Source organism: Saccopteryx bilineata, chromosome 4 (assembly GCF_036850765.1).
Source record: "Saccopteryx bilineata isolate mSacBil1 chromosome 4, mSacBil1_pri_phased_curated, whole genome shotgun sequence".
Lineage (NCBI taxonomy): Eukaryota > Metazoa > Chordata > Mammalia > Chiroptera > Emballonuridae > Saccopteryx > Saccopteryx bilineata.
The window spans coordinates 291,526,568-291,543,374 of NC_089493.1; the positions used below are offsets into that span (position 1 = coordinate 291,526,568).

The 16,807-nt window shown below is 54.9% G+C and overlaps 2 protein-coding genes and 2 long non-coding RNA genes across 5 annotated transcripts; 1 reads left to right on the forward strand and 3 right to left on the reverse strand.

The window, feature by feature from the left end:
• Positions 1-2,321: 2,321 nt before the first annotated feature.
• LOC136334835 (uncharacterized) lies at positions 2,322-7,312 on the reverse strand. The gene is made up of 3 exons (XR_010731223.1): positions 7,078-7,312; positions 3,013-3,113; positions 2,322-2,649 (listed from the first exon to the last, which is right to left on the reverse strand). It is a non-coding gene; the product is annotated as an uncharacterized lncRNA (long non-coding RNA).
• Positions 7,313-7,366: 54 nt separating this feature from the next.
• TLCD3B (TLC domain containing 3B) lies at positions 7,367-13,569 on the forward strand. Of its 2 annotated transcripts, none has more exons than XM_066275590.1 (5): positions 7,367-7,835; positions 8,746-8,829; positions 11,430-11,664; positions 12,090-12,185; positions 12,484-13,569. In XM_066275590.1, exons 1-5 carry the CDS (start codon positions 7,711-7,713, stop codon positions 12,769-12,771), a joined length of 828 nt encoding a protein of 275 aa, XP_066131687.1. In that variant the 5' UTR covers positions 7,367-7,710; the 3' UTR covers positions 12,772-13,569. The 2 variants fall into 2 exon arrangements, with proteins under 2 accessions (XP_066131687.1, XP_066131689.1); XM_066275592.1 differs by lacking the exon at positions 7,367-7,835 and adding an exon at positions 7,843-8,548.
• Positions 10,500-11,733, reverse strand: LOC136334836 (uncharacterized). The gene is made up of 2 exons (XR_010731224.1): positions 11,596-11,733; positions 10,500-10,830 (listed from the first exon to the last, which is right to left on the reverse strand). It is a non-coding gene; the product is annotated as an uncharacterized lncRNA (long non-coding RNA).
• Positions 13,570-13,869: 300 nt separating the features above from the next.
• On the reverse strand, positions 13,870-15,685 carry C4H16orf92 (chromosome 4 C16orf92 homolog). The gene is made up of 3 exons (XM_066278433.1): positions 14,560-15,685; positions 14,098-14,253; positions 13,870-13,990 (listed from the first exon to the last, which is right to left on the reverse strand). Exons 1-3 carry the CDS (start codon positions 14,621-14,623, stop codon positions 13,899-13,901), a joined length of 312 nt encoding a protein of 103 aa, XP_066134530.1. The 5' UTR covers positions 14,624-15,685; the 3' UTR covers positions 13,870-13,898.
• Between the last annotated feature and the right edge of the window lie 1,122 nt (positions 15,686-16,807).

The following is a 16,807-nucleotide window of genomic DNA, read 5'->3' on the forward strand; positions in this document are numbered from 1 at the left end:
TCTCTCTCTCTCCTCTCTAAAAATGAATAAATAAAATAAAATAAAAATAAAAATAAAAACATTTAAGAAACAAAAATGATAGGAAGAGCCATACCTCATTCACTCCTTGACAGTTTAACCATGGACAAGGTACCAAACCTCCCTACGCCTGTTTTCTCATCTGTAAAATGGGCACAATAATAATCCTCACCCACAATGTTGTTTTGAGGAAATGACTCAATGTTTTTAAACAAACAAATGAATTTTTTTTATTTTTTTATTTTTCTGAAGTTGGAAACGGGGAGGCAGTCAGACAGACTCCCGGATGCGCCTGACTGGGATCCACCCGGCATGCCCACCAGGGGGCGATGCTCTGCCCATCTAGGGCGTCGCTCTGCTGCAATCAGAGCCATTCTAGCACCTGAGGCAGAGGCCATGGAGCCATCCTCAGCGCCCGGGCCAACTTTGCTCCAATGGAGTTTTGGCTGCGGGAGGGGAAGAGAGAGACAGAGAGGAAGGAGAGGGGCAGGGGTGGATAAGCAGATGGGCGCTTCTCCTGTGTGCCCTGACTGGGAATCGAACCTGGGACTCCTGCACGCCAGGCCAATGCTCTACCACTGAGCCAACCAGCCAGGGTCAACAAATGATTTTTTAAAAAGATTTTATTTATTGATTTTACAGAGAAGGAATAGAGAGGGATGAGGGAGCAAAAAGTATCAACTCATAGCTGCTTCACTTTAGTTGTTCATTGATTGCTTGTCATCTGTGCCTTGATCGGCCAACCCCACGGCTTGGAACCAGCAACCTCAGCGTTCCAGGCTCCACCACAGGCCAGGCGACTGAATGTTTTTAAGCCCTGAAAGTAGTGTCTTGCCCATAATAAATGTTATATAAGTAGCATTCTATGAGCTAGTTTTATTTTCCCACTTCACAGATGAAGAGTTGAGACAGAGATTATTCAGGGAATGGCAGTGTTTTCCTTGAGAACGTTTACATATGTATACACCAGTGATGGATATAAGGACAGACCTTTATTTGGGGCTCAGAAGGCTCCTCTCAGTCAACATCTTCCCCCAACTTATTCCAATATATTTTGCCTGTTTTGAACTTACCCAAACGGAGCCACACAGAATGTTTCTTTTATAATCAGTGGAGTCTGAATTTGAAGCCTATGTAGTCCTCCCATGAGTCACTGCAGTCATTGGTTGTGCCCTGACCAGGGATTGAACTCACAACTTTGGTGTATTGGAACGATGCTTTAATCAACTGAACTACTGGGCCAGAGCCCTATATACTGTCTTTGTTTGCTTATTTTATCGATTTTATTAGAGAGAGAGAGAAAGACAGGAACATCTATTTGTTTCTGTATGTGCCCTGACCAGGGATCTAACCGGCAGCCTCTACACTTGGAGACTATACTGACAGCAACAATTACTTATGTTGTTCTTTTTGCCCTCTTCAGTCTTCCTTTCTTCTCTTTCAGCTCTGTCTCTGAAATGCAGCTGTCTATTAAGCTATCCACAAATTCTAATTGGCCAATTCTGCAAGAGAAGACTCCCAGCCCTCACCGCCCCCCACACCAGAACAGGCCCCTCCTCCAAGAAGCATATGATAGGCCACATGTGTCAAGATGTGAGCCAATGGGAGGATGGCATATTCCAAACCCTCCACCAACCCACCAATGGGAGAGTGATGTTCCCACACTCTCCAACTGACTCAGCAGAGCTATCCCACCCTCGTGCCTTTGCAGTTTGACACTTCCCTTGTATTCCGAGGAGGTCCCCTCAAAGATGCTTAAGGAGTGCAAGATGACAGGCCCCGACTCCCTACACCCTTCTTGGGACTTCCCCACGTCTCCCCGCCTAGGAGGAAAGGAGCGGAGGCTTTTCCAGAGAAAACTAACCTATATGTAAATATATGCTTTCAGGGTTCTATTTTTTAATGGGATGATCAATGCTTTGTAAGTTGTTTTTGTTTTTTTTTTTAAAAAAGAACTATTACTTTTAAATTTCAAATATCTTCAGAAGTTGAACATCTCCCCTCCTTTTTTCAAGTTCCGGGTGCTGATGAGAGTCAGTCTCCCTGTCTAGTCTCCAACTTGCCACTCAGAGGTGAGCACCTAGGAGAAGGGAGAGGGAGCATGAAGGCCAGGGCAGGGATGCAGCGACCCCTCTGGAGTTCAGGGAGACGACGCACTCCTCAGGGCGGAAGGAGGAGGAGAAGGGATTTTAATGTGTGAGATGGACTCGGAGGTGTAGACCAGTTTCAGGTGTTGCAGGAAAAGTGAAATTATTGCAATTGGGTTAACAACAACAACAACAAAAAATGGATATCCAGTTGCCTTGAAGGAGGGATATTTATTTATTTATTTTCTTGAGAGAGATGGGGTGAGAGAGAGGGAGAAATGCATGGACAGGGGCAGAGAGACAGGAAGGGAGAGCGATCAGAAACATCAACTAACAGTTGTGGCACTTTAGCTGTTCATTGATTGCTTCTCCTCATAGGTGCCTTGATGGGGGAGGGAGGGTCCAGCCGAGCCAGTGACCCTTTGTTCAAACCAGAGACCTCTGGGTTCAAGCCAGCTCACCATGGGCTCATGCCGGCGACCTCAGGGTTTAGAACCTGGGTCCTCAGTGTCCCAGGTCGACACTGTATCCATTGTGCCACCACCTGCTCAGGCGAAAGAAGGATATTCAAGTTAAAATAAGGACCCCAAAGAGATTAAGGAAGAGCTATGCCTGGTGGCATCACTACTACTACTAATAATAATAATAATACTATTTTATTAGTTTTAGAGAGAGAAGAGGAAGAGACAGACATCTGTTCCTGTTCATGCCTTAAACAGGAATGGAGCCCACAATCTTTGCATAGCCAGAGGGGGCTCTAACCAACTAAGCTATTGGCCAGGGCTGCTGGTGTCTTTTGACGGTCACAAATGGATGGGTCTCATGTGCCATTGAGCTATTGGGGAATAGGGGGTCTCTGAGTCCGAGAACACTGTGCCGAGGCATTCACATGGCCATCTTTTCTCACCTCGCCCCCAGACAGGCATGACCCTGCTCTTTGTAATGGGCTGCGTCTTCTTCCCATTGATCTTTGCGCTCTTCTGCTGGGGCCTGCAAAACCATTCCAACCTGCAGATGAAGAGACCAGAGGCTGTTCTGGTGGCATCCAAGTAAGAGGACAGGGTGAGGGCGTCCTTCCTGGGGCCCGGGCTGGTGGAGCTGATCTCCTGCTTTCAGGAAGAGTTAGTGGTGAGACCAGAAGCTAAGTGTGTGTGTGTGTGTGTGTGTGTGTGTGTGTGTGTGTGTGTGTGTTGGGGGGAGGGGGCAGGGGGGCACGTGGGGAGATTTTATAGTCTCCCAAGATATTGACTGTGGAATATTTTGCAAGTCATTTAGCACCTCTGAACTTTGGAGCCCCCATTTATAAATGGATTTAGTAAGAATATCCACCTTCCATTCTTCATGGAGATACTGTGTGAGGGTCAGGTGGGTTCACGTTAATTGATAAACATGTAGGGGTTGCGATGTTCTGCAAGGCACACAAGGGAGTCCGTTGGAACTTCATAAGTTGGAGGACTCATGTTCATCCCATTGAATGGAGGCAGCAGCTGCTCAGCTCCAGCCAAACATTATGGAGTTACAATGAGGCCCAATATTGTCTGATCTTCTGATTCTTTCTTAAAAGAAGTTGAACTTTTTTTTTTCTTTTTTTACAGATACAGAGAATGAGTCAGAGAGAGAGGGATAGACAGACAGGAACGGAGAGAGATGAGAAGCATCAATCATTAGTTTTTCATTGCACGCTGTGACACCTTAGTTGTTCATTGATTGCTTTCTCATATGTGCCTTGACCACGGACCTTCAGCAGATCAAGTAACCCCTTGCTGGAGCCAGCGATCTTGGGTTCAAGCTGGTGGGTTTTTGCTCAAACCAGATGAGCCCGCGCTCAAGCTGGCGACCTCGGGGTCTTGAACCTGGGTCCTCTGTATCCCAGTCTGACGCTCTATCCACTGCGCCACCGCCTGGTCAGGCAGAAGTTGATCTTTTAGGTGAAAACTTCTCATTTTTTTTTTTTTTCTGAAGCTGGAAACGGGGAGAGACAGTCAGACAGACTCCCGCATGCGCCCAACCGGGATGCACCCGGCACGCCCACCAGGGTCAACGCTCTGCCCACCAGGGGGCGATGCTCTGCCCCTCCGGGGCATCGCTCTGCCATGACCAGAGCCACTCTAGCGCCTGGGGCAGAGGCCAAGGAGCCATCCCCAGCGCCCGGGCCATCCTTGCTCCAATGGAGCCCTGGCTGCGGGAGGGGAAGAGAGAGACAGAGAGGAAGGAGGGGGGGGTGGAGAAGCAAATGGGCGCCTCTCCTATGTGCCCTGGCCGGGAATTGAACCCAGGTCCCCCGCACGCCAGGCCGACGCTCTACCGCTGATCCAACCGGCCAGGGCCAAAACTTCTCATTTTTAAACACTGACAAATAACTTAGTATTTAAGAAATTACTATATCAGCAACACCATACTGGCCCAACCAAACATGTTTGTAGGCTGGATTCGACCCTTGGGCTGCAAATGTATGACCTATTTGAGAAAGCTTAATATACATGTGAGCTGTCATCAAATCTCGGGTAGGCAAGGGAGAGGGCAGCAGGGCAGAGTTTACCTGAGTGTCTAGGTGAGTTCTCGAAAGACCAGAAAAATTGTCTCTGCCTACTTTAACCTACATCATCGAAAGTGAAGCCACAACTCCTTGAGCAGGTCTGTGGTCCTCAGCTGAGCAGTCATGCTTGCCCGCCATTGTCCGTCACATCCCAACTTTGTACCTTTTCGTAGCTCTGCTCTTTTTAGCTTTGGAGTTAAGCAAAAAGGGTTTGAACTTGCTAATTCTCATAGCTGTTTTATCTTGGGTGAGTTTTTTTATTATTATTATTCATTTTAGAGAGGAGAGAGAGAGGGAGGGAGAGAGACGGAGGGAGGAGCTGGAAGCATCAACTCCCATATGTGCCTTGACCAGGCAAGCCCAGGGTTTCGAACCGGCGACCTCAGCATTTCCAGGTCGATGCTTTATCCACTGCGCCACCGCAGGTCAGGCTCTTGGACGAGTTTTTTGTCTTTTGTTTCTTAAAATCTCTAAGCCTGTTTCTTGCTGGTAAAAACAAGGATACTACCATCTGGGAAGATGAAATAAGAATGAATATAAATCACCTTGCCCTGGGCTGAGCACATAGTAAAGGTTCAAGAAGTTGGGTCCCCTAAGTGAAGCCCTGAGGGCAGGAAACTAGGTCCCGTTTTGTCTCTGAAATTGTCCCCAACTCCTTTCTTCCGCCAGAGACCTAGGGTCGGTTCCAGCCATGCGCCACCAGGGGGCAGCGTGCAATTGCAAATCCCAGCTCTCTGACTTTTAGGGGGAGGAGATGCAAGGGGCTTTGGACAGGCAAAGGCAAGTTGGCGGGTTGCTTATTGAAGGGTATCTTAGAGCAGGCCTGGAAGCCAGGTTTGGGTAGCAGATCCCACATCACGCAGCAGTCCACAGGGCTGCTGGGTTCAGGCTGAGAAGGCTGCACTTCAGCGGGAGAACCAGCGCCAAGGCCAAGGCCAGTCTGGTTCCAGCTGTGCTTCTAACACGCAGCGTGACCCTGGTCAAGTCACTAGACTTTGGTTTCCTCACGGTTAAATGAGGGGCTGGAGCCAGCCCATCTCAGGTCCTTTTCCACTCAGAAACTTGACTGTTCTGTGAAGTCACAGAGATAGAGGCATAATAAACGTGGAGGAAAAGGGAAGAGTGCCCAGTGCTTAGGGGAAGCCAGAGAATGCCAGGAAGCTGAAGGACAGGGCTGGAAGCGTCCAAGGCCTTGGGGTGGGTTTTCTGAGAGGCAGCATGTCCCCACCCTCTTCAAACCCTGCAGCCATTCTGACACCTAGTATAAAAAGGGTTCCTACCTCTTGTTAACTATGTGTCGGCCATGGCCGGTTGGCTCAGTGGTAGAGCATTGGCCCAGCGTGTGGAAGTCCCGGGTTCGATTCCCAGTCAGGGCACACAAGAGCAGCACCCATCTGCTTCTCTACCCTTCCCGTCTAGCTTTTCTCTCTCTTTCTCTCTTCTCCTCCTCTCCTGCAGCCATGGCTCAATTAAAGCGAGATGGCCTCAGGTGCTGAGGATAACTCCTAGGCCTCCACCTCAGGTGCTAAAAAATGGCTCCAGTTGCAATGGAGCAATGACCCAGATGAGCAGAGCATCGCCCCCTAGTGGACATGCTGGGTGGATCCTGGTGGGGCGCAGTCTGTCTCTGCCTCCCCTCTTCTCACTAAATCAAAAATAAATGAATAAATTTTAAAAATAAATTTAAAAAACCTATGTGTCATTGGGAGAGGTCACTGAAGGCCTGGGGACCATTTCTTGACCTGTAAAAAGGGGACAAGTGCTATTACCTCATTGATGTTACAACAGATGAAATCATGGGGCAGTTTGAGGTGGAGTCAGGACCTAGAAGCACAGCATTTATATCCTGAGAGTTTCCCTCCCGCCCGTTGGGGTGAAAGTGTGGGGGTCTCTGAGTCTGAAGGACACTGTGTTGAAGTGTTTTTATTTTCATTCATTCCTTAAACTCATCCTTCAGAGGCAGCAAGATGCGCCACCTTCTCCTCCCTCCTCCAGGGGGTCCTCCACCCCCTGCTGGAGCGGCTGCCCCTAACGTGGGACCCCCACTGGCCAGCGAGGGACACATGTTGGGAGGCCTCAACAGAGGGAGAAATGGCAGGCATTTGCAGAATGCTGGTGGGAAATGGTCAGGCTCCCTTTGGGGCTCAGAGCCTGCTCCCAGCTGGCCATGGAGCCCTGGGCCACCTTCCCCTACGAGAGCAGAGCCTCCCTCCCCCTGCCCCCCCCCCCCGGTCCCCAGCAGCCCCCTGTGCCGCAGCTGCTGTCTCTTTAAGGGCCTCCCCCTCCCTCTTTCTCTGCTCCCCCCATCTCTGTCGCAGCCGCGGCTGTGGCTCAGAGCTGCATGGGGAGACGCCACTGCAGGTCCGGTTTCTTGATGTCTGGTCGGTGCCATCGTTTCCCCACCCCTCCCCCGCCCTCCCCAAGCTGGTGACTTACCCCCCTCCCCCTCCCCATCGAGGGGGCGGGGGGCTGGGCGAGAACTCTCTATAATGCCCCGTGCCGCGTCGGTGCCGGACGGCGGTGACTGTGGCGGCAGCGGGAGGCAGGAGAGCAGAGCTGACCGCTGACCGCTGACCACTTGCCCGGCCGCTCCGCTGGCCCTCCCCCCCCCCCCCCCCCGCCCTCTGTCCCTGCCTTTCAGGGCCGGCCTCGCGGTCCCACCCCCCGCCGCCCACCCCGCCTCCTCGGGCCCTCCCAGCCTCCCCACCTGCCTCGGCTCTCCCTCCCCTCCCCCACCCCATCTTCCTCCTCCAGTCCCCTCTGCCTCTCTGTCCTCTCACCGAGTCCTCCCCTCCTCATCCCTCTCCCTCTCTCTGGCCGGCTGGCTCCTGCCCCCTTGCCTGGATCCTCCCTCTCCTGGTCCTTCCCCTCACCCCACCTGATCGAAGTCCCTTTCCGCCGTCTGCTGGTCTGACGCCCCTGCCCCATCCTGCGGGCCCTGTCCCCTTTGTGCCCCGCTCCCTGCTTCCTCTCTCCTTCTCCGGCTTGGCATCTTTTCTGCACCGCTGCCTCGCTCCAGCGCAGCCTGCCTGCCCCTTCCCGCCGCTCCCGCCCAGGGCCTGGGCCATCATGCTGACCCCGCTGGTGGCTGGGGGGGTGGTGTTCCCCGGACTCTTCCTCCTCTCCAAGAACACGCTCCAGCGGCTGCCCCAGCTGCGCTGGGAGGAGGCCGACGCGGTCATTGTCTCTGCCAGGTAAACCGCATCCCTTCCCCTCAGCCCCTCGCCCTTCTCAGGCTTTTTGGGGATGAATGGGACCCAGTCATTCCTTGGACCGTCAGCCTGGTAGAGTCAGGGGACTCTTGAAGTGGTCAGTGGGCTTTATTTCCAAGCTTCTTCTCCTCAGTGCCTTACTCTCTGTCCCAGGAGACCTCATCCAAACCCAGCCATCTGGTCTACTCGCATTCAGACTGCCTTTCTTTCCTTTCCCCATTCACTCTCCCACCCTCCAAAACAGGATCGGGGTGTGACTAAAACACTCCTACAAGGTATTAGGGAGCAAGGCCAGGGGCAGACAGCCGTGCATTATTCAGGGCATGGATCTGAGGGGACAAGGGACAGAGGAGTGAGAGCTAGAACTCTCTACAACCCTGGAATAAGGCCCGAGTTGGGGAGGGGGCATGGGAGCAGTTAAGCAGAGTGGGAAAGTGGGGGGGGATTTGGAGTCACACGGGGCCAGCTGATGACCAGTATGATGACTGGGTAGCTGCGTGGGGCAAGAACAGGTCCGGGGTTCCCTTGGCCATCCTGTGCTGTCCCCACTCCGCCCCTCCCCAGGAAGGGGTGTTGTTAACAGTCACACCCTGTCAGCATTGCCTCGCCTCAGGATGACCTCCCTGGTGTCCTCCTGGGAGGAAGACAAGTCAGTGTCCACAGCTGAGGAGAAGGAGCCTGCAGCAAGCAAAGAGGTGAACCAGGGCGAGTGGCCCGCTGGCAAGCCCAGGAGCCAGGGCTGGGGCGAGCCCTGGTGCAGGCAGCTTCGGGAGACGGGCAGGGAGCAGCGTGAGAAGTGACCAAGTCCAGGGCATAGTGACTGGACAGTAAAGAGGGGACACCAACCAAGGGGCGTGTCCACTGCCTTGACCACAGCTCCCTCTTCTCCCAGGCTCGTGTCCTCTGTCCAAGCTGTCATGGCCTCCACAGCTGGCTACATCGTCTCCACCTCCTGCAAGCACGTCATTGATGACCAGTAAGTGCTGCCAGGCCTCCTGTGCCCAAGTTTCCACAGCTGGTGTGTACGTGCGGCCCCGGGATCTTCTAGGGGACTCCTTCCATGGTCCCCAATCCTTCGCTTGGGCCCGAGCAAGTTAACTGCAGTCGCTGCAACTCAACACCCAGGGATAAATTTATCCATGTCCTGTCTGTCCTTAAAGGTCAGAATCAGCAGGAGAAGGAGTTAGGGATCAAACAGGATTCTCAAAGAGGCTCCTGGGCTTCCCAGCCTCTCGTATCCTAGGTCCTGAATGTCATTTCCTCCCCTGCCTCCTCCCACCCTTCTACCTTTCAGACCCCACTGCCAACCAGCAGCTAACTGGGGGCCTTCTTCCTCATGCTGGTTCCCTCCCCTCCCCCCAGAACCAGAGATCCAGCCCCAGCTCCACGCACAGGAGAGATGAGAGAGATGACGCAAAAAAGGCTACTAGTGGTGTGTGCGTGCGTGTGCGTGTGCGTGTGCGTGTGTGTGTGTGTAGAGGTCAAAATTTGGCACTGGCAGCTGCTGCAGTGCCTGGTGCTTGCCAGAACGCAGGGGCCTGAGAGGTGGGGCAGGAGGAAGGAGAGGGGCCCTGTCCGTGGTGCTGATGGGCCAACTCTAGGTGACCCATGGGCTGCACTAGAGTTGCCTGTCGGGTGTGCTGATGACGCCCCACACTTCACTTATGGCCCTGTTCCCCTTCTATGGTGGCTGTCGAGCCCCAGGGACATTGTCCGGATGAGCCTGACCTGGAGGCGCCCCTCTTTTCCTGCAGATGAGTGCCCTCCTCTGTGGACTGAGGTACAGTTGAGTTGTGGATGTTAAATGCCTAGAGCGGTTCTGGCTCACGCATAGTGGATACTTAACTCTTCCGTCAGACTCCACCCTGTGACTTGGCTTCCTCTCGCCCTCTTTCTCTCTTCTCCATCCCTGGATCCAAAAGCAGGGACCTCCCATACACGGCCTCCTCTTACCTTCTTACAGAGGTCACCTTCCAACTCTTACCTCTCCCCCCACCGCAGCTCTGTTCTTTTCCCTCCCCCTTCTAATCCTCAGGTGGGTGAGGAGGATCAGGGTTAATCTAGGGGCAACAGCTGTTCCTACTTCAGAGGACCTAATTGCTCAGAGGATGGGTCTGGGCTTAAACCTTCACACTGCTGCCCAGGGGCTGGGGGGTGGTCCTGGTCCTCCTAAAAGCCAGCAGCCTCGCCTCTTACCATCTCCGCTACTGCCCATTCTCCTGGCCATCCCTTGCTCTAACTTCTCTTGGGCCATTGGACCCCCGCCCGCTTTCCTGTCCTCTGTCTCTGAGCTGCTCCTGGCCACACTCTCCAGCATGGGTGTCGACTTCTCTCTTCCTGAAATCGCCCCTGCTGCACGGCGGCCCGCTCCCTTCCAGGCCGGCCTCCCTCTGGCTCTTGCATTCTGCATCCAGCTCGACCCCCAAGTCCACTTCCAGGTCTCACTCACTCCTCCTTCAGCAGCTCCTCCCATTTGGTCTCAGCTCTTTTTCTGGGTCTCTTCTCAGCTGACTCTGCCTTTGTCCCCCACCGAGCTGGGCCTGTCCCCTGGGCCTGCCTCTCGGAACTCCCCTCTGCGCCTCAGAGCTGTCACAGCACTGTAGGCTTTACGAGAAAGGGCTCAATGTACTGACTCAAGCAGAAAAATGCAATGTTGCATATTCGTGCACTTTTTATTTTTGTTTGCTCTCAAAGTACATAGACCTTTCTCAGCTCCTGGTTCCTTTTGCTCAGCGTTTTCTCTATAATGCTTGGCTGTACCTGAAAAAAGAAAACAAAACAAAACAAAACACACACAAGAGATTGGGCCACGTTCAGGAAGAACAAGTAGCACAGACAGCACCAACTCCCCAACGGGCCTGTCTTGGATACTCGTCTCAAATCTTCACTGGACAGTGGGGCTGAGTGGGAGAGCTCAGGAGGCAGGCTTGTCATGTTCACTCCTTGGTCAGGTTAACCACCCTCTCGGTCTCCTCATCTGTAAAATGGAGATGACAACCATACTTACTCTTTAAAGGATTTCTGTGGGGGAGTAAAGAAGTCTATGCATGGAAAAGATTGAGACTATTAGAACAGCGCCTGCATGAAACAGCTGGTCAGTGTCAGCCAATGTGATCTCTCCGCGTCACACTCAGCCCTTCTGTTGTTACCTGTCCTAACCTCGCTGTCTTTCGGATCTTCCCTGAGCTTGTTTTCTCACTCTGTCTCTGCCCTTTGGTCTGTGCTGTCCTTTTATTGCTTCCTTTTTCTCCCACCATATTAAAGAGAGAGAGAGCAAAGAGAGAGATGAATGAATGAATGGATGAATGAATGAATGAATATGAAAAGAGGGTGGGTTTTGAGGTCAGACCGTCTGGGTTTGAATCCCGTCACTACTACTTATGTGTGACTGCATGACTTTGAGCAGTTTCTCACTCTCTAACCTGGGGTCCCATCATGTCATTTGAGAGTCCACTTCTGACTCAGGGAGTCAGATCTCAATAGCACGTGATGCTCCCAGCCTCAGCCCCAGCCCCTGGCAGCTGCCTTGTCCAGTTCCTTTACTCCTGCCCACCTCTTTCTCTCTCTGCCCACCAGACACTGGCTTTCCTCTGCCTACACGCAGTTTGCAGTGCCCTACTTCATCTACGACATCTACGCCATGTTTCTCTGTCACTGGCATAAGCACCAGGTCAAGGGGCACGGAGGGGATGAAGGCGGGGCCCGGGCCCCAGGCAGCACCTGGGCTGTGGCCCGTGGCTACCTGCACAAGGAGTTCCTCATGGTGCTCCACCACGCCGTCATGGTGCTTGTGTGCTTCCCGCTGTCGGTGGTGAGTCGGGGTGCCGACAGCCAGGGCCCCGGGTCGGGCTCGTGCCGGCACTCTGTAAGGCGCCTCCAGAGCCGGGTCCAGATCCCAGCAGCAAAGCAGGTCCGGTGTGGAGGGTCCCCGCGGAGGGTTTACTGAGCACCAGCCCAGCCCCAGGAAGTAAGGGGGGTGTGGGGTCACCTGGCCTGGCGGGGCGTACCCAGCCGCGGTGCTTTGGAGCCGCTGCAGCATGTCTCTGAGCCTCAGTTTCCTCGTCTGCCATGGACGGTACACAGTCTTACCCACAAGACTGCTGGAGACAGTGAGGCCATGTTCAGCCTTTCAGAGTTAAGCATCTCCAGAAGTGACGGAGGGCAGAGCAGGAGAGGAGAGCCGGCGCTGCCCGGGGGCCCGGGGTGAGACCGGCTGTTTCTTTCCTCTCCTCGCAGGTGTGGCGTCAGGGCAAGGGAGATTTCTTTCTAGGCTGCCTGCTGATGGCAGAGGTCAGCACACCCTTCGTCTGCCTTGGCAAGATCCTTATCCAGGTGAGAGGGTGCCTGAGGGTTTACGGGCCTGACGGGAGGGCAAGGGCAGGGCAGGCACCTTCAGGGACCTTCAGGGATTCTTCAAAGGACAGGCGAAGTGTCAGGGCTGGGAACAACCATAGGAGGGAGTTAGCGGGGAGGCTGCTCGCGGAAGAAGAAAAAGCACGGGGAGGTGGGCCGAGGGGCGGGGCCAGCGGCGGGCTGGGGCGGGGCCAGCGGCCGGGAGGGGCGGGCCCAGAGGCGGGCACGCCCCGCCGCCCCTCACCGCGTCCCGCTTCCTGCCGCACCCCCGCCGCAGTACAAGCAGCAGCACACGCTGCTGCACAAGGTGAACGGGGCCCTGATGCTGCTCAGCTTCCTCTGCTGCCGGGTGCTGCTCTTCCCCTACCTGTACTGGGCCTACGGGCGGCACGCGGGCCTGCCGCTGCTCGCCGTGCCCCTCGCCCTCCCGGCCCACGTCAACCTGGGCGCCGCGCTGCTGCTTGCCCCCCAGCTCTACTGGTTCTTCCTCATCTGCCGCGGGGCCTGCCGCCTCTTCCGGCCCCGGAGCTCCCCGCCACCCTCTCCCTGTCAGCCCCAGGACTGAGGATGCGTCCCCACGGGGGACGGGGCTCTGGGGCTGCTGGATGGGTGGGGGCCAGGGGCCTGCCAGCCCCAGGACGGACAAACGGACTCCGAAAGGGTGGGCACAGCTCCTGTCAGGGCGAAGGGTCCGGGACCAGGTGAAGTGCAAGGCAGGGAGGGAGGACCTCTTCTCCCCGCGGGGCCTGAGCTGAGAGGGTCGCGACCCCCTTCCTGCGTACCCCATTCTCTGATCACAGTCCTGGGGCCCTGGGGAGCGCAGGGCAGAGGAAGGGGCGCCACTTCCCACCCACGGAAGGCTGGAAGGCGGTGGGTAGACTGATGGAGACTCAAGGGGACCAGGAGTCAGAGACTGGGGTGGAGGCCCCGCTGGCAAGCCCACCCCGCACCCCCGGCTGCACACTGCTCTCCGCTCCCGGACGTCAGGCAGAGGGGCGCCCTAACTAACCCCCGTGGGTCGTGCTCAGGGCTGGTTGCCCCCATAGCTCCTCTCCAGGGTAGGCCAGCCTGAGGAACCTTATTTATTTATTTATTCGCCCAAATTCAAACTAGTTTGTTGGGGTGGGGGGAGGGAGGTGTCTGCTATTTCCCAGCCTACCCAGTGCTGAGCAATCCCCCCCCCCCCCGCCCTGGGCAGGTGAGGGGGCACGTGGTTCCCTGCCCCTTAGGCTGCACATCTTGCCCTCAGGCCCTGGCATGTCCCTGGTGCTACAGACCTCGTAAGGCTTCCTCCAGTCTGGGGTCGGGGGACCCTGGGAGGTGCTTTACAGACCGCTAATAAAGACGATCTGCGCCAATGCCACCAGGGCCCTCTTAGCCCAGTTCTTTGGGGCTGGGGCTGGGGTGGGCGGCTGGGAATGGCAAGCAAGAATGACCACAGGACAAGGCAGGCCCCCGGGCTGGTCACTGAGCAGTCGGGGAAGAAAAAAGCAAGAACTTTTATTCATCAGCAGGGGAGGATGGTGGGTCTGGGCCCCCAGGGTGGCGTCCAGGGCCCTTGTCTGGCTCTCTAGGCCCCTTTCTGGTAGCTCCTATGGGGTATGGAGATCAAAGGCAGGGGATACCTCTGAGTCCTTCGGCCTTCACCAAGGAAGGCTGAGGTGAGTGGGGCAGGGGTGGGTAGGGGAGACCTCACACGTGCGCGCAGAACTGGAGGAGGAGGAAGAAGAAGGCCACTATCAGAGCGCCCAGCAGGATGCGGTAGAAGAGCCTGGACTTGGATTCTGCGAGACAGAGAGGGGGAGACGGGGACCCTGGATTCATCTCCAAGGTCAGCAGCTTTCTTCCCGGCACCAGCAAGCAGGGGGCCCCTTCTTCACCTGCTTCATACCTGAGTTAAAGGTGACAGGTTTCTCTCCAATGAACTGGGCCAGGGCCAGGAACCTCGCTTGGTCAGAGTCCGGATAATCAAAGAAGTCAGGTCTATCTATGAAGGGCAGAGACTCTGCTCCCAGGTCCAAGGTCTTGGCACTCTCTGGGCGGGGTGCTGGGGACCCAGAGCAAAGTCTATGACAAGAGCCAAGCAGACCCCTGCCCCAACTCCAAGAGGTGGAGGCAAACCCAGGGCCCTGCCAAGCCACACAGCCTTAGTGTGGCTATGCAGGGGCTTGATTTCGTTCCAGGAACTTCTCAAAGATCAGTTGAGTGCCCCACAAGAAGGCCCATGCCAGACAGGGCGGATGGGAGAGAAGTGTAGAGAACAAAGAGGAAGGCAGAAGCCTGGCCTCCCAGCCCCTGAGGAAACCGACCCTTTCCTCCCTTTCTTTCCACTGCTCCCAGGACCACTTCCCACCTGTTTCTATGGCCCCCAGCCCCACCAGCCACACCCACACCCTTGCCCACTGCCACACATTCATGACCCCTCTACTCCTGTGACAAGTGAGGGCTCTGTGATGTCACAGCCTGGAGACATTATGATCACACACTCTGGGGCGAGAGCAGAGTCAATGCTGGTGCTTGGAACCCTTCTCCCAACCACCCTGGAGTCAGGGAAAGACTAGGACCCACAGAATCTTCCACCATTTGGGGAGAACAGTGGCAGCCTCAGAATTTAAAAACAGGAGGGAGTTAGTGGGGTGAAGGAACACTGCATTTGTATAAAAGGCACAGCTAGAATTTTTTGTTTCGTTTTTTGCTTCTGTATGATTTTTTGTTTTATTTTGTTTTGTTTTTGTATAGAAGGGGGCAAGGCTAAACACTTTCAGTTACTCTGTGGCTCGACCACAGAAGCGTTTATTGAGCGCTTATTACTATGCCGAGTACTTTACATAGATTGACTCACTTAACAATCACAACCCTATGAAGTAGGTACTACTGCCCTCCCTGTACAGAAGAGGGAGAGAGCAAAGGCACAGATGGGCCAAGTCATGTGGGCAATGCACCCTTCCCAAGGGGGTGTGTTTTCCTTCCCCGGCCTGATGGCCCTGCGGTTAGGAACTAGGATGAGTAGCAGGCTTTTCCCTCTAGGTGGCAGTAGTGTCTATGCCTGCCTGCCTGCCTGCCTGCTTCCCCTAGTCCCCCAGGCAGACAGACACAGCTGCCGGGCTCCAGGCCCTTCACTGCCCTCTTCCACAAGTTTCATCAGGCCAAGCAGGAGAAGGTGTTGTTGGAGAAATGGCAGGCACGGGGCTTGTCAGAGGCAGCGCCATGGTCCACCTCTCTCGGTCATGCGCCGAACTTACGCAGGCTCCCCTCTCTGGGCAGTCTCCCCCAAGGGCCACCCCATTCCCCCTTTCTAGTCCCCAATTTTTTCTTATTTGTTACTTCCCAACAGCCACTTTCACTCTTGCAGACCCCTGTCTGCTTCAAAGAGTTAGTTCCCATCTGATTGGCGGGTAGGACTGTCACAGAGGTGTCTCACCCTATCCAAGCCCAAGGACACTCCAGGGTCTCCTGGGTTTTTATTACACAGACGCCTGCCCCGCCCGCCCGTGTGAGGTCCTCTGCCTGCAGATGCAGGTTCCCTCCTCCACTGAATCCCCACCCTTCACCCTTCCTGCCCCGTGAACTGCCCACCCATTCTCCCCACGGCAACACTGGGAGCCACTTGCCATGTTCTGCTTCCTAAACAAGAAAAAAACCAGAGAAAAAAGAGGAAAAGAGAAGGGAAACCTGGAGGCCCCCGTGGGACTGGTTCCAGCGGGCCTGTAAGAAGAAGCGAGTTGCCCAAAGTCACCGGCATGTAAGGGGCATCAGGGACTCAGCCCGGTTCCTGGCCGTGGGCCAGCGCCTGACCCCACGTGCAGCTGCTCCTGGGGACCGGGGGGGGGGGGGGGAGAGTGTCGCTGGGAGAAAGGGGTGCAGAGACTTTAACCTTTGGAGTGGATTTTGCAGTTCCCTCCAATGCCTCAAAAGGATACAGCTGCCCTGCCCTCTCTACCTGGAAAGGCCCATTTGACTCAAGCAGTGAATTATCCATTCATTTACTCAACTCAACCATTAAATAAATGTGCTGGGCTCCATCTGTGACTTAGATGGAAGTCCCAGGGCCTGCTCCCTGCCCTCAGGGCCTACGGGGAGGGCACTCATGGATATGCTTCATTAGAGTATGACAGACAACCCCCCTGGGGCCGCCTTCTCTCACTGTCTCTGCTCCTTCACCTTGGATGTGTTCTCAACCCTTTCAGACCTGGCTTTGTCCCCACGGCTCCACTGAAGCCACATTTGCCATGTCCGCCAATGGCCTCATCACTTGCCAAATCTAATGGTTACTTCTCTGTTCATTCTGCGTCTCAGCGTCCTGAACAGGAGCCTCGCTCGCTGAGGTTTGGGACTCTTCCTTCTTAACCAGCTCAGCTTTGGACCTTCTCTTTCCTCTCTACGCTCTCTCTCCCTAGGTGATCTCATTCGGTCTCATGGCTTTAAATATCATCTATATGCTGATGACTCACAAATGTATATTTATTTCCAGCCCAGACCTCTCCTCTGAGCTCCAGACAACCCTGTCCAACTTCCTGTTTCAATGCCTCTGTCTAGCCAAAAACATCTCAGACTCAATAGACCCCAAATGCAGCTCGTGGTTCTCCTACCCCAAACCTGCT